The 15,110-nt window shown below is 40.5% G+C and overlaps 2 protein-coding genes and 1 non-coding gene across 6 annotated transcripts; 1 reads left to right on the plus strand and 2 right to left on the minus strand.

Moving 5' to 3' along the window:
- Positions 1–1,190: 1,190 nt before the first annotated feature.
- trnai-uau lies at positions 1,191–1,284 on the minus strand. Its single transcript has 2 exons — positions 1,247–1,284; positions 1,191–1,226 (listed from the first exon to the last, which is right to left on the minus strand). It is a non-coding gene; the product is annotated as a tRNA-Ile (tRNA).
- A 932-nt stretch (positions 1,285–2,216) lies between these two features.
- On the plus strand, positions 2,217–3,797 carry phf5a (PHD finger protein 5A). The gene is made up of 4 exons (XM_047609586.1): positions 2,217–2,354; positions 2,675–2,698; positions 2,957–3,123; positions 3,612–3,797. Exons 1-4 carry the CDS (start codon positions 2,303–2,305, stop codon positions 3,699–3,701), a joined length of 333 nt encoding a protein of 110 aa, XP_047465542.1. The 5' UTR covers positions 2,217–2,302; the 3' UTR covers positions 3,702–3,797.
- Positions 3,798–4,720: 923 nt separating this feature from the next.
- Positions 4,721–13,968, minus strand: tefa (TEF transcription factor, PAR bZIP family member a). 4 transcript variants are annotated; one of them, XR_007114473.1, is made up of 5 exons: positions 9,862–10,250; positions 8,891–9,286; positions 8,014–8,234; positions 7,071–7,359; positions 4,721–6,648 (listed from the first exon to the last, which is right to left on the minus strand). XR_007114473.1 is itself a non-coding variant. In XM_047609585.1 (5 exons), the coding sequence occupies exons 1-5, from the start codon at positions 13,817–13,819 to the stop codon at positions 6,627–6,629; spliced, it is 927 nt and encodes a 308-aa protein (XP_047465541.1). In that variant the 5' UTR covers positions 13,820–13,968; the 3' UTR covers positions 4,721–6,626. The 4 variants fall into 4 exon arrangements, 2 of the variants coding, with proteins under 2 accessions (XP_047465541.1, XP_047465540.1); XR_007114472.1 differs by having other exon boundaries at positions 7,010–7,359; XM_047609585.1 differs by lacking the exon at positions 9,862–10,250 and adding an exon at positions 13,744–13,968 and having other exon boundaries at positions 7,148–7,359.
- Positions 13,969–15,110: the final 1,142 nt, after the last annotated feature.

Raw genomic sequence — 15,110 nt, forward strand, 5'->3', positions numbered from 1 at the left:
AGGGCCGGCCTCAAGCAGATGGCTCCCCCCATATGAGCCGGGTTCTGCTCAAGGTTTCTTCCTGTTTAAAGGGAGTTTTTCCTTGCCACCGTCGCCTTAGTGCTTGCTCTGGGGGGTTCAGGCTAGTTAAAGTGTTTTCAGACAGTTAAGATGCATTTTAGGCAATATAGACTGAACTGAATGGAACTTAATTTAACTTATCTCAACTAAAACGGCGTAAGCTAGAAGAAACTAGCTGATCTTAACATAATTTAAATTATTTCAACTGAAATGAATTGAACCTAATTTAACTTATTTGTATCAAATTATAACTAAGGCCCAGGAGGTGCACTAACTAATAATAACTACTACATCAATTGAATCAATAAAAATAATAAAAACGTAGAACTATTTCCTCTCCTTTCCTTCTTAGTGAGTGCATCCATTTTTCTCTCAAAAGAACACACTAGTCTTGTGACAATCCAAGGATCAACAGAATGACATGATTTGAAAATCATTATCATCCATGTCATCATGACATGTTCAGAACACAAGGTTAAGTTTTATATCATAACGTAAAATTATCATAATGGACTCTGGTTTATTGTAATTATACTTTACCCAGTGTTATTTACTTATCATAATCCTGGTGTTTGGACTGTTGGTCAGACAAAACAAGCCTGTAAATCTCCTCAGAAAAAAGGTTTGGACTAAATTCAGCACAAAAAACTTGCTAACAGTACTTAAGGGGCTTTGTGGTGTTGCTCATTCACCCATTTAAACAGATGCCAATGGTGGAAGCTGCCGTCATGGTGCTTGTCTGTCAGTGAGAGCAACTCTGGGTTCAGTGTCACAAGGATTGAATTGTATAAAACTCAGGTTCCATAGAGATTTGAACTCTGTTTTAGCCTCAGTAACATATTAGGGAGGTACAGGATACATACGATTTATGAGACCCATTCTATTACAGGTACTGCATATTACAATAAGCGCATCTCATGAAATTCAACACAAAACTTACGAATATTTCATTAAGTTCAGCTTGTGGTACGAACGGTGGCAACAAGGCATAGCTGAGAGCCCAGTGTGAGTGTTTATTCTTCTTTTCACAACTAATTTATCATGTAATGGTTTTGTTTAATAGCCCTTCTGTTATGGGTACCAAGCACTTACAGCCACAAATCTCATATTCGCTATATTTAAAACTTCCCTGCTCCAGGTGAGGCTTGAACTCACAACCTCGGCATTGCTCTGCTGGTCACTGTATTATAAGTACCGCGCGCTGACCGATTGCGCCACTGGAGCTTCCATCAGGCTGCCATCAACCTTTTTTTTAATTTGCAACTGTTTTCATCAGTGGCCCCTCCTTTTTGCTGTAGTAAAATCTATATCTTAGTTATTGTTGTGTCAATCTAACTTGAGCCTTTAACTTGTTCTTGTACCAGCTTAATTTGTTTGTTTGTGAACTCTTAGCCTGTTCTGTGCCTTGTTGTATGAGCAGTTGCATATACACATGATAAACAAATGTTTTTGTGATGATGGCAAACTCTCTGGTCTTCATTCTAGTGACTATATCATTGCACAATGCAACAACAACAATGCATTTTCTTTAAATGATTCACTCATTCCTCTGTTTATATGTCATCTGCAAACAACCATCCTCCAAACTCTGTCTGAACTGTCTGAATACTTCTCTTATTTAGAGAGTTTATCATCCAATCAAAACATGATCTCAAATTCCCCTTAAATGCCCCTTAAAGCTTCATCAGAGGCCACTATTTGTAATGTGGATCTCAACTTTCCTTAGTTTATCCTAAATGTCTATATCAAGAGCTTACGAGAAGTGCAGCAAGGATATGCCACACCACTGATCATCTTTCTGTCGCTTTGTCTTTGAATATTTAGAAATTCATGAGTAATACTACTACTTTACCCAGAGCCCATATAGAATTTGTTTGTCTTTTCCAACCAAAAGTGAAAATTAACAACTATCAATTATCAAATCAATTACAGAGAAAGAACACACATACTGACAGACACTGAAATAATAATAATAATAATAATAATAATAATAATAATAATAATAATAATAATAACAATAACAATAACAATAATAATAATAATAATAATAATAATAATAATAATAATAATGCAATGACATTTTTTCTAAAACTATTTTTGAGTATTTTGAGTACCCCAACAGTATGGTGCCGTTTCTCCCTGGAGCCTCTAGGTGGCGATAACGCAGCTCTTCACACCGAATTCACGGGTTAAAGGTTAAAGTTGAACTAAAGCGGCAGCGTATACATTGCGTTAGCCGACAATGGCTAAACATCATCCAGATTTGATCTTTTGCCGAAAGCAAGCCGGTGTCGGTAAGTGTTGACCCGTTTTACTATTTGTTATTCTACGCTGTAATTCTTACGGAAACCGGAAGACCATTGATGTTGTTTTCCTCGAGATAATTTTAGCTACTATGCTAACGGCCACAGCATGGTACTTCATTGAAAAGTACGTTAGCATCGATGTTAGCCTGGAAGTGTAGGCTAATTTCACTGTTTGATTCTGAAACAATTGCATATCAAAGCTTAATTATGTTGTAAACAGGAGAAAAGTTCGGATAGCTTCGCTACTTCAGCTAAGTTATGTGATTTCGCTTTCCATTGACTGTCTCTGCTTTGTTTTCCTCCCACAGCTATCGGGAGACTTTGCGAGAAGTGTAAGTGTTTCCACCTTTGTTTGAAATTGCAAATAAATAGTGTGCACACAAATTGTTAATAGTTTGTTTTTGCACATACGCACTTCTATTTCATTAATGTTGCAGGATATTTACTAGTAAATATTCAAAGCTGACTAATGCATTCACATATGAAAATTTCACTTTTTTAATTTTTAACATCCAGTCCGCATGCTGCATAGTGTGTTCTGAACCATTTTTTATTCTCAGTCCCTCTCATCTTGTCTCTCCTCACCCCAGGCGATGGAAAATGTGTGATCTGTGATTCCTATGTGAGGCCATGCACGCTGGTGCGTATTTGTGACGAGTGTAACTACGGATCCTACCAGGGACGTTGCGTCATCTGCGGAGGACCAGGTGTATCTGATGCCTACTACTGTAAAGAGTGCACCATCCAGGAGAAAGATGTGAGTGTGATCTTTGCCTTTGCCCGTAGCCGTGTTTCCAACATCATGAATGTTTTCAAGGGGCTGGGAACCTTTAGAGGTACCCATTGAGTTTCCACTACATGCACCATGGACTTAGTTACATTTTCTGGAATGTATTTCATCCTCTAAAAGTCACTTGTCTTGTAGTAGTTCTCAAAACTACAGGGACTTTGGGGGTGGGGCTTAATTTCTGATTGGCTTAGGACTTGCAGCATTTTATCTCACAGTAAGTATTTTCTATAGCTCATAAAATTTGGTTACTCCAAGTTTAAGGCATTTTGTATCTGCTGTGCAAAACTTCAAGGAAATATGAGTGGAAACGCAGCTTTTGTGTGGGCTCTTAAGCAACTCAGCAGATGATATATATTTGTGAGAGTTTTGTCTCATAATGAACTGTAACTGTACCTTGTTTTAGATAAAAAAGAAAAATGCTCATCACTCTCTTTCTGTCTTTGTTCGCTCTGCAGCGAGATGGATGTCCGAAGATCGTGAACTTGGGCAGCTCCAAAACAGATCTGTTTTATGAAAGGAAGAAGTACGGCTTCAAGAAGAGGTGAAGACTCTGCGGTCCGCTGCCTATTTTAGTTTTTCAGCTTTTCTTTAAAACTTCCACGAAATCATTTTTTGACTTGATAATAAAGATCACTTTTATATTTCTGTCTCTTGTTCTGTGTAACTGCTCCGAGTGTTAAAATGTTCAGTTTATATTGATAGTGACGGATGAAGACACGGACACGGGTTAATCAAGTGTCACCTCCGGCCAACATTCATTTGTATTTTCCAGCCGCATTAAATTGAGAATGTTTCACTTTCAGTTTCACTTTTTTCCGCCTGGAGTAGTAATTGTTTAAACAGTGTGAGGTGTTGAGTGATTGTGGTGTGATTGAGTTTGCCCAGTTGTCACTGAAATGTAATTTAAAATGTTCCAAGTTTTATTAAGGACAAGTGGAATACATCTGTTAAAGGAAAGTCTGTCTAATGCGAACAATGGTGAAGCTTATGTGCATGAAACTATAACGTTACAACTCAGGAATGTGTCCTGGTGACTAAGTGACAGTTTTGAATCACGGACAACATGACTGTTTAAATTCAGCTGTTTGCTTATATTCTAACTTTCTCCACCAGTTGGCAGTGTTGGACATTTTGCACTCACACTGGCCTTGCATCTGAATTGAAACTATGGTAATTACACTACATAGTCATTTGTGTACATTAGTTACTACTTGGTAACTAAATGGAATTATGTTCTGGGTCAAGATGACACTGAGGCATTGAATTTTGACAGACCACATGAAACAATAGACTATTGTCCACTATTCCTGATATTCTGATTTAGTTGGACTCCGATTAGTAGAAATATGAATTAACTTAAAGAAAATCCTGTGCTTATTATGCGTTACACACTAGTAGAAGGAAACATGATATGCCTGATTGGTTTCCTGAACACAATATGATGTGGTTTAGAAGAGGTGCTGCACACGTCACAGGAGTCTCGCCAGTTTATTTGCACTGGACTCCATTTTAAACCCGAGACAAATTTTAGTCCGAATGTAACAAGGACACAATACTCGTGTACTTCTGTCAACGAAGCTTTAATTGTACATAGTATATATACATATAGTGTGTGTGTATATATATATATATACACAAGACACAAAACATAGCCACACTGAACAAGCCAACATTTTTTTAACAAAGAAATACAAAATCTTAACCAGGAAGGTTGAACTAACCTCTCAAAAATAACAAATTGACCTGTTCCAGAAGAGGAAGATGAAGCCTCCATTAAAATAGAATAGAAAAAAAAAAGAGAACGAGACAGAGTGGTAACTATCGCTAAGAATTATTCCAAAAAATATCCTAACTAAAAATGACTCTTTAAAAAGAGACCGTATTATGGAATATGAGAATAAACTGAATGAGGCTTGGAGTGAAGTAATCTCTGTAGAGCTTCAAAAAGGCTTGAAATATTTCAACAACATTTTGGTTTTCACAAAACAGCACATGCCTGTTTTTATTCACAAATAATAAAATTGGATTTATTTTGGTAAAAAATATAGATGGATGGAAGCACAGCAGAAAAGGAGTGATATAAAATCTTTCCCTTATTGTCAATAGAGAACTAGACAGTGAAGAACCTTTATTTTCAGGTGTAATGTTGCACAACGTCCCCAGTAAACTCACAGGCTGTATGTTTGCTGAATTGAAACCACTTTAGAAATAGAAGACACTTTGAAGTATTAAAGATCCCTCATGCTTATTACTGAGACTACCAATCTCAGTCTTTCTTAAAAACAAACTGCAGATACTAACAAAAAAGTCTGAAGAAAGGTCCTCCATAAAATCAAACTTGACGTTAAGTGTTTTTATAGGATATGTTTTAAACTTCATGTCACCATCGATAAAAACGTTGTTGCACTTAATGGTATATTGGAGTTGTCCTGGAAAACGATTTTAAAAATGTTGGTGACTCATTCCGCACTTAGGGTTGTGTATTAACTTTGCTCCCAAACGGTGCTGAGCAAATGGTGCAGTTTGGGCTTTTAGGAAGGGAAATTTCATTGTTTCATTCCTGATGTAAATCAACATTATACAAATACCTGACTATCACAGTATCTGAGTGTTTGTCCTATAAGTCTGAGTAGATTTTTAGATGACTTTTTTTTTAGCTTAGAACTATTTACAATACAAGCATCAATAGATTCTACACATTTAATGGACTCGTCAACTCTGACAACCTGCAGAGAGCAAAGCAGGGCGTCCAACGTTCGGACAAAAATAACTCAAGCAACAGAAAAGCTTACACTGAAGCAGAGCGTTTACATACAGCTCTGCGCCGCTGCTGACATGGCCACACTTTTTTTTTTTGCCATGTCACTTTAATCCCCTGAAGTAGTTAAATTAATGGAAATGTCACAGTCAATAAAATTTGAGAGGGCAAAAACAAGGCCCTGCTTGTCTTCATACAATCTGCCACATAATAAAAACTTGAAAACTAAATTGGACAAGTGGTTGTCAGAATTTCTTAAAATCTGAGAACAGCTGGAAGCAACCTGCAAACACTAATGTGACTAAACTATTGCATCTGCTACCTAAATGACACCCATCTCCTTTAAAACCCAGAGATCCAAAAGTCCAAAATAAACATCACAAATTATTATTATCTCATTATCTTTAGGACAGAGATGTAAAAACTTGATAAAAGTGCGCCTCATAAACAAGGCGCACTGAAGAAGCACTTGAAAATCCTCTCACACTCTTCTCACTCACGCAGATGCTAAATAACAGTTGATAAAAAAATAAAAATAAAAACCAGATATTGATATCTTAACATGCCGTTATATCTCCATGGCAACATCGGCCAATGCCCTCGCACGCGTTCTTCTCCTCTTTGTCGTCGTCTTCTTTACGCACACGTACCAACCGCAATGTTTTGATTTATTTATTCATTGGAAAAAATAAATGAATAAATCAACTGTTGCCTACTGGTCATCTGGCACCGCACTTGAAAGAGAAGAGAAAAAGGATGAATGACAGCGAGGAGAAGGAGGGAGTGAGGGCAATATTAAGAGGCTCAAACATTATTCACAAGATTACAGTTAAATCAGCAACTCTGGAGGCTAGAGCTCTGTGAGATTACTTAGAAAACCTCTTACTGTAAAGCAAAATATTGAACATGGAGGTTTAGTATGGCTTATGAACATATATTAGCCATATAAATGCAGACAGGGAGACTGCTGTGTGGCAGTACGTTCAAAAAATCACATTATACTGCCACTCCTGTTGCAACTGTAAAGTCAGCGTGTCACCCAAATCTACTCAACCACACACTCTCACTCTACTTCCTCCTCCTCTCCTGTCTCACCCCATGCAACAAGTAAGCTGTAGATTCTGTCAACAAGGCTGTCGTTCAAGATGTGCCTCACATGTAAAGACAAATGACTGAAACTGGGCTGTCTGCGTGTGGATGTCCATTCACTCCTCCGTGTGTTCGGTCCCTTACAGTGGTCCAAATTTGGATTCGTAGCGACCCATGACGTTCTTGTAGCGGCCGCACTCCTTCCGCAGCTCGGCCACCTCCGACCGCAGCGCCGCGTTCTCACGCTCCAGGAAAGCCGCTCGGACCGTGATCTGGTTCTCCTTTAACCTGCGGGCATCGCGCGAGCGCTTGGCGGCCACGTTGTTCTTCTTCCTCCTCTGCCAGTATTTCTCATCCTGGAAAGATCCACAGGACACAAACGGATTGGACACAGTCCCAGAAACAACAGATCACATTTACTTTCTAGGGTATTTCTTCAGTGCAGCATAGCCCAAATCTGACCCGAGCTCTGTTTATAACATGGCTCACAGTCAAGTTCCTTTGTGCAAATAAACAAACCACTTTTCACTCGGGTTGGGGGCAAAGGAAAAAAAACATCCGTCTGAAAGTGATCGTACTGCTGAGTCACTGTGAGTTGCCAGAACTCATTCTTCACCAAAGATCTTATTTCTACACCAGTCAAGACACTCAAATGTCTGTTTACTGTCCTTCCAGCGCTGCTTTATTTATGAAATCACAAAACACGAAAAAAATGCTTCTGTGGTGATACTTCATTTCTAGGACACGTAGAAGCTTTGATGTCACTCGTGGTTTATTACTCACTCCTCACTTTGTAGTTACAGATTTAACTGTCCATTAAGAAAGGATAATAAAATTTTTCAATCCTGAATGATTCAGTTTGTATCTGGCAACAAAATATTTTACAACCCCCGGTATCTTTTTTTTTTTTTGTGGACTGCCATAAAACACACAATCCACACACACCATGACGCCTACTGCGGAATTCAAAGCAGGGGTTTGTGGTTTCCCTCGTCCCTCCCCCGACATACCTTCTGTTCATCAGGCACAAACACCTTCTTGGCCTTTTTAATCATAGGCTGCGGCTTCAGCTCGTCTTCGGTGAACTTGTGTTTGCGTGGGTCAAACAGTTCGCCTCCAGGCACACTGGACAAGACCAGGTCTGTAGGATCCGGCTCGTACTCGATATCCACCTCGATATCGTCTGGGCTGATGGGCTCCGGGGTCGCTCTGTCCTTTTCAGTGGTCACCTCTGGACAGAAGGACAAAACACACAAAAAGTTGAAATAACATGCAAATTAGGTGCTAGTATAGGTGTATTTTGCAAATACATAATTCTGTTTTCCCAGTTCACGAAAGCTTCTTTGAGGATTGCTTTTCTTAAACTCCAGGACCGACCATATGTGCAGACTGGTGATAATCCCACTGTAAACTCCAGCATCTCCACCACTATGTAGCTGCACTAGCTTATATTTCTGCTGTCCCACCAACCACTACCACCCGTGGCGTGTTACGGGATTGTGTGACATTTTGGATCACACGAGCGTCGCATAATATCACGCTTGTCTGCCGCCTGTGACGGAGCCAAATAAACATTCAGTGCAAAAAAAAGAATTTCTAATGGCGAATCTGCAGTCAGACATTTTCATCTTCGCTCAGATCGGTATCTCTGACTTAATTTCCTCTTCGAGATGAATCGACACACAAGTAACAATGAGAAGGATAGGAATTTCGGTTTTGGCCTGGGTCCAAATGTTTCTAAATGTAGGCCTTCATGAGGCAATAAATTATAACGCACATATGTTGACACGCTTAAACCGGAACATCTGGTTCCCTGCTTTGCAAAATAAATTAAGAGGAGAATTGACTGAAAGCTGAAACTTTCTAGCGTCCGACATTTCCACTCACCTGCAATGACGTCACAGGTGACATCGGAGTCGTTCTTGGTGATGATCACCACTTCCTCACACTTGTCCAAATCCTGGATGGGCAGCAGGGTCACCGGAGAAGCGCTTGCTTGCTTGATAACCTTGGTCTTCGCGCTGGGAGTCGCCTTCACTTCCTCCGTGTCCCCGGCTTCCCCTTCTGGGCTCCCCTTCGGGGATTCCTCGTCGAGCGAGGTGGGGATGCCGTTCTCCATGAGGAACTCCTCCAGGTCCATGTACTCCAGGTGAAAGTTCTCGCCATCGTAGGGGATGGTCTTGTCCCAGATGGCGGGGGTCAGGGCGGCCGACGGACCCATGTCGCTGCCTCCGACGCCGAGGTCGACATTATCTCCCAGACACAGCTTCTCTTTGTCGGTGTCTGGAATGTGAAAGCCACAGATAGATTTATCAGTTTAATCAGACAATGGCGGCAACACACACTACTTTAAATGGTCGCTACCGACTGAGAACGAATCACAAGTTGATGACAACACAAAGTGCCACAACGCAGCTAACGCCCGAGTTTAACATGTGCAACATTTCATCATACGTTTTATGCATTTTCAGCACCTTTCTTCGCATGTGTGCAGCCAATTTTTTTAAAAAAAGCAAAACATAACCCAGTTGCGAGGAAGTAAAACTGTGCCGCTCTACCAACGAAAGCAGCTTTTTAAACCAGGGGTGTGTCTAGAAAAGTCTGGATGATGAGCTGGGTCACAGCAGGATAGAGGCTCGAGTACATTATGTCCGACATAGTGTGCTCCGTGCACACAAGTTGGTTTCCTTGCAGACATGTCGGCTCGCTCCACACCACACTCGGCTGTTTACGAGAGACTATATGCTCGCGCATTTCCGCCGTTTTATCGACTGGACTCGCTTTATTTTTGTTTGTTTTGCTTCTTTTTTTTCTACCAACATGTCGCCTCTCCCTCTCCATCAGTTTGCTGCTCTTACCGTCGTCGCCGTCCAGTATATTCGGCGGAGGCATTTCCATTATTTTCTTCAGGACCACTGGAAACGAACTCGGTGTCCCATTGCCTGTCTCCAGCGTGATGAGAATTTGCTCTCCCGACATTATATATTTTTTTTAGCCCTTAGGTGTTTTTAACTCCGCGAAGGAACTGGGATAATATAAATAAAAACAAGGCTAAATGAGCGCGTGGCCTGTTTGCTCGACGACGCCGGCTATCAAGCAGCGGGGTTCCCCGCCGTCAAGGATTGTTTTTGGAAAACGTCGAAAAACGCGATGAAGACTCTGAAAGCACCTAACGCGTATCGCTCCGCTGACCCACTTCCTCTGTAAATTAGGTAGTCGGGAGGGTTTTAGTGTTCAGAACAAACTGCACCTCCTACTGAAATATGTCCGCCTTGCCCGTCGGTGATAGGCGGGCTGAGCCCCGGAACATGAATATTAATTAGATGTATCAAGGAGGCGTGTCCAGTCTCGGACAGCTGGGCTCTCATTGGTTGACGTTGAAGTTATATATATATATATAAAGGTTTTACAGTAAATACATTGAAACAAAAGCGTGCCACGGGCTTGTTATATACAGTCACAAGATGTAACGAGACACGAGACCTATAGGTACGATACCCGAGCTGACATATTGTTCCTGCAGTGTCAGCGGGTTTGTCCTTGCACGTCTGTTCACCTCAAACAGCCTTCCAGTTACAACAACAAGCGCTCATGCACCGACTTTAAAAGTTCATCTTTTTTTTCTATATCTCTCTACAGAGCTACGCCAACGCCTTCAATTTAATTTAATATTCCACTCCTAGCGAAAACAGTGCCGCTCGAAAAGTACATGAAGCACTCGCTGTGTTTGTGTCTTCAGACCGCTCCGCTCACATGTAAATACACGTGACGCCAGCGCGCTTACATATCTGTGACGCTGGCCTTATGTTGCACACATGCGGGGAGGTGCAGGAAGCGCCATATAGAACTGGCACCATGAGGTTTGAGTTGCTTTAAGAAGCGTCGCTGCAGCTGAACAGATACCCCAAGGGCAAAAGATCTGTTTGTCCTGTGCAGAGCTGCCATAATAGAACAGAGAGCGGCCACATATATACACACACACACACAACAGTCTCTTCTTGTTTGTGATGATGTTGGTGCCACGGACACATCTGAGATCTCCCTCCACCCTCAGTCAACAATTTGCTTTCTTATTATGAATTCCAGAATTTGAACTAAATACATGGATCTATAAGTAAAAGCATTATATGTAACTGAGTTTTTTTTTGTTGTTGTTGTTGTTTATTTATAAAACGAATATGTGTTTTAATTTGGTTCTGTATCAATTCAAATTCAAATTCACCTTTGTCTTAATTTTCTTATTTCTTCGACTTTCCCCATCCAATTATCAACTCTATTAATTGCCTCTATTTAACATTTATCTTCTTATGGTCAATGTGTTTATTAGTGTATTACTTTCATTTTCTAACTGACCCCGATTTGTTTCCCATGGCACATTTATTTTTGTCTCTTCGTTTTGTATTACTTTCTGCTTCTGTACATAAACAGGAGCAGTCAGCACTCAAGACCGTCTCATGGGAACAACTTTTTCCCTGGTAGTTGACTGACATCAGAGCCAAATAATGAGAAAACCTGTACCATGTACTGTTTAAATCAAAAAAGAGATTAAGTGTACGCTTCCTAGATCTTCACCAGAATTGATAATACTCTCCATCTAATCTTTTGAGAAAATGTGTGTCTTCAAACTGTCCTCCAATGTGCGCATATTTTGACACAAACATGGATCAGTCATAATCGTAGTGTGCCTTTGCACCAACACTGGTGTGATGAATCCCAAAAGGCAGCATGTACGCAGCTGATGCAAGGTAGGACTTTATGGTGGTAGTGTGAGGGGGGTGTTTTCTTCCTATGTCGCTTTGAAGTGCCTCACATGATCTGTTTTTGGCACAACATTATGAGGAGTGACAAAGCATTCAAGGTCAGCCGCTGAAGTCGGTGGCGATGTTTCCTGGGCTCACACTCAACATCGTCTTTTCTCCCCAGTTTATTGACATTTCCCTTTAATCCTATAAACTACGAGCTTATAGAGATTGTGAAACAGTTTTCCAAAGATGGAAACTATTGCTATATGACTAACTATATTTATCATGCATATTCCTGTGTGACTAATGTTGAAGCCTACATCACAAGATATTAATCTGATCTGGGCCGTGCTCAGTGAATGCTTTCGGTGTATGTGTTCAGACTTTGCATTGACATGCATCTCCAGAGACAGATCTCTGTTTCCCGCTCTGTATGAAAACAATCCAGACATTATCTGGGGCGCAGTAGAATATTTTGACAGGGGTTGTTTCCAGTGGATCTCTACGGCTGCTCCAGAACAGAGAACCGCTGACTTTGGCACGTATTATTACAAGTGATTATTGACTGATCTCCACCCTGACGTTAGTTTGACCTGGAAGTTTCCATACGCACCGTAATCTCATATTAAATACTTTTATTTAGAAATTCTTGCTTGGATCCATTTGTTTTTTTTAAGCAAGTTAACAGCTGCAAGGACAGAACATTTTGAAAGTCTCACATTATTAATGAACAAACAATTTATGGTACTTTTTCCTTCACATGTGATTATTTATAACAGCAGTGATGTGTGAATGACTGAGGCAATACTCCGTTGACTCAGGAGCACCCATTGTTGAGTATAAGCAGTATTTAATGCGACTGAGCAAGTTCTTGGCAAATAGAGGTTAATGGGTCAGTTCGCGCACCGAGATAAATGTGAAATCTGCTCCGTCCTGGTCACTGGTCACACGTTTGGGTGTCACTGGTGCCACAAATAAAAAAGACCCTGTTCATGGTTAGTAATTAAGCTTGGGATTAGGCAATTAACTGTGTAATAAGATAATTATAATAAAGGAGAAGTTCACTAAAAAAAAAAAAATGCAGTGCAGGTTTGCAATGACGCTGCTTCTAGAATAAACTGAAATAAATAGAATCTCAACATAATTAATTCATTATCTTGGTGAAAAGGGCAAATTAATGGACGGCATTACACCAAAATGGCAGACATGACATTGTGATGAGTAATTAGTGTCACTTTGAAGATGTCACAGATATCTTGTGAGTGTGTACTGACCCCATTATAAAACACAGACAGAGAGGTTAGCTCGATATCTGGTTAAATGGGGTCAGCTGCAGCACACGCATAATGACGTTACACGTCCGTTATGTGATTTATCAAAACATGGTCCAGATTCACTCAAAAAGAAAAGAGAGAGATCTACGTGATTTAATGATCTAACCGTGAACCTTCAAAGGCCAACTCTCCCCCACACACACATGGACACATGTCCACTAAACAAGCAGATGTCAAACACAGATCCTCTCAGACTGGGTTAGATCACATTCACAGAGGACTAAAGCATCAACTAATGGGGCCACGATGATAACCTTCATCAGAGGATCGGTCCAGCACAGACACAGGATTTCTTTAACTATAAAATATAAAGTGTGTTTTGCTTACATAGTTGCTGAAGGACACTTCCAAGAAACTCCTATTCTGAAATAGAGAAAAACTCGAGTCTCTGCACCTAAAGAATCTGTCACTTGTATCTGGAGGTTCAAAGTTCAAATCAATAAGTTAAACTTTTCTACCTATACCCTAACCGTAGGAAGCAAGATCCATGAAGTCCAGCACGAGTTTCCTCGCAGCTTAGTTGACAGGGACTGTGCAATAAACACATAGCTGTTCGCAGACATTTCCGAATTAATTTAAAGCTGTTTTTTCTACTTCAGTTCAGTTCAATAATCTTGTGCTGCATGTCACTTGAACTGAAACTCTGAGCTTGAAACTCGCTTACCATTGTCATCAAAGTTCGGGAGGGTGAACGGATGCTCAAGGAGAGTCTTGAAAATCTCTGGGATCTCTGTAGTCATGTTCCTTCTTCTTCTTGTTTAAAACCGCAATTAGGTCGACAAATGTCTCCGAGGTGGTGACAAGAAGAGGAATAAAATGACACCGCAGAAACCTAGTGGCCGGGCTATGCTTTCTCGAGCCAAACTCCCATGGGGCGCAGGGGGATATTAAAACTTTGACGGGTCAAAGACTAAACGCCCCACAACAAGTTACTTAACTTGGCCCGCCCACTCTCGGCTCCCCTCAGCCAATCAGCGGCGCGCTTTCAACGGGCAATCAACGGAGAGAGCGCCGATTGGTTAATATCGACTCCGTCACGGCATCGACAGCCAATCACCAGCCGCGGCTGAATTACCTAAGTTAAGAAAAAAGTGCAAACATCCAGCGGAACCGTGTTGCGTAATGAGACGGCTAATAAGCCTCAATATGAGGTAAATTACACACGCAGTCAATGCAAACGCGTCTGCCTTTACAAAGCGAACTCGAATGACGACACGGCGCGTTTTAAAAAAAGGTAAATTCTGGTAAAATTACTGAAATATAAATATTTTTTTATGAAGATGTGAAGATAACTTAATATATATACTAGGAGATGCTGAACGTAAGCTAGCTTACTTTTAAAGTCCCGCTTGGAGGACATAATAATTATTTAAAATATCAACCGATGACCCGTGACAAATGTTTACACTAAGTACAGCCTACATGATACATGTGTATGTAGACAACACACGTGCATATCCCGAGGCAGACATGGCTTGGAACAGCTGAAACCAATTAAGCCGTGCACTCGTGGCCAGAGGTGGCAAGTAAACACTAAAGTGCCATTATTAGCCATTTTCTAAGTGGACTTCGCTGTACTTCAGAGGCTAACACTTAATAAATCATTATTATCATTTTTTTTTTTTTTTTACAGCCGTTTTGAACTTAAAACTCTGAAATGCCACATACAAAATGTAATGAATGGTTGAGCCACGTGACACAGTGCACAAGAGGAGCACTGTTTAAATGCCATTCCTACATTATCGCCTCAGAAGTATATCTTATGATATAATGTGTAAAAATAAACTGAGAGCCTGTTTTAGTCTGTATATTCCTAAGATACGCTTCTTTTTATCTGACAGTACTTCACTGAAACTTTGGGATGTAAGTTTTTATTTTTAACTAAGGATTTTTAAGTTTAAGCTGCTCCTTTTACATGTGTAAAACGTAATTGTGACGGGCAAGAAGGCTATAATGAACAAATTCCCTAGATTCACCTCTGACTGAGGTTACAAAGTGCAACTATGAAGGACTAAGAAGCAGACTGTGCGT

Source organism: Mugil cephalus, chromosome 16 (genome assembly GCF_022458985.1).
Source record: "Mugil cephalus isolate CIBA_MC_2020 chromosome 16, CIBA_Mcephalus_1.1, whole genome shotgun sequence".
Taxonomy (NCBI): domain Eukaryota; kingdom Metazoa; phylum Chordata; class Actinopteri; order Mugiliformes; family Mugilidae; genus Mugil; species Mugil cephalus.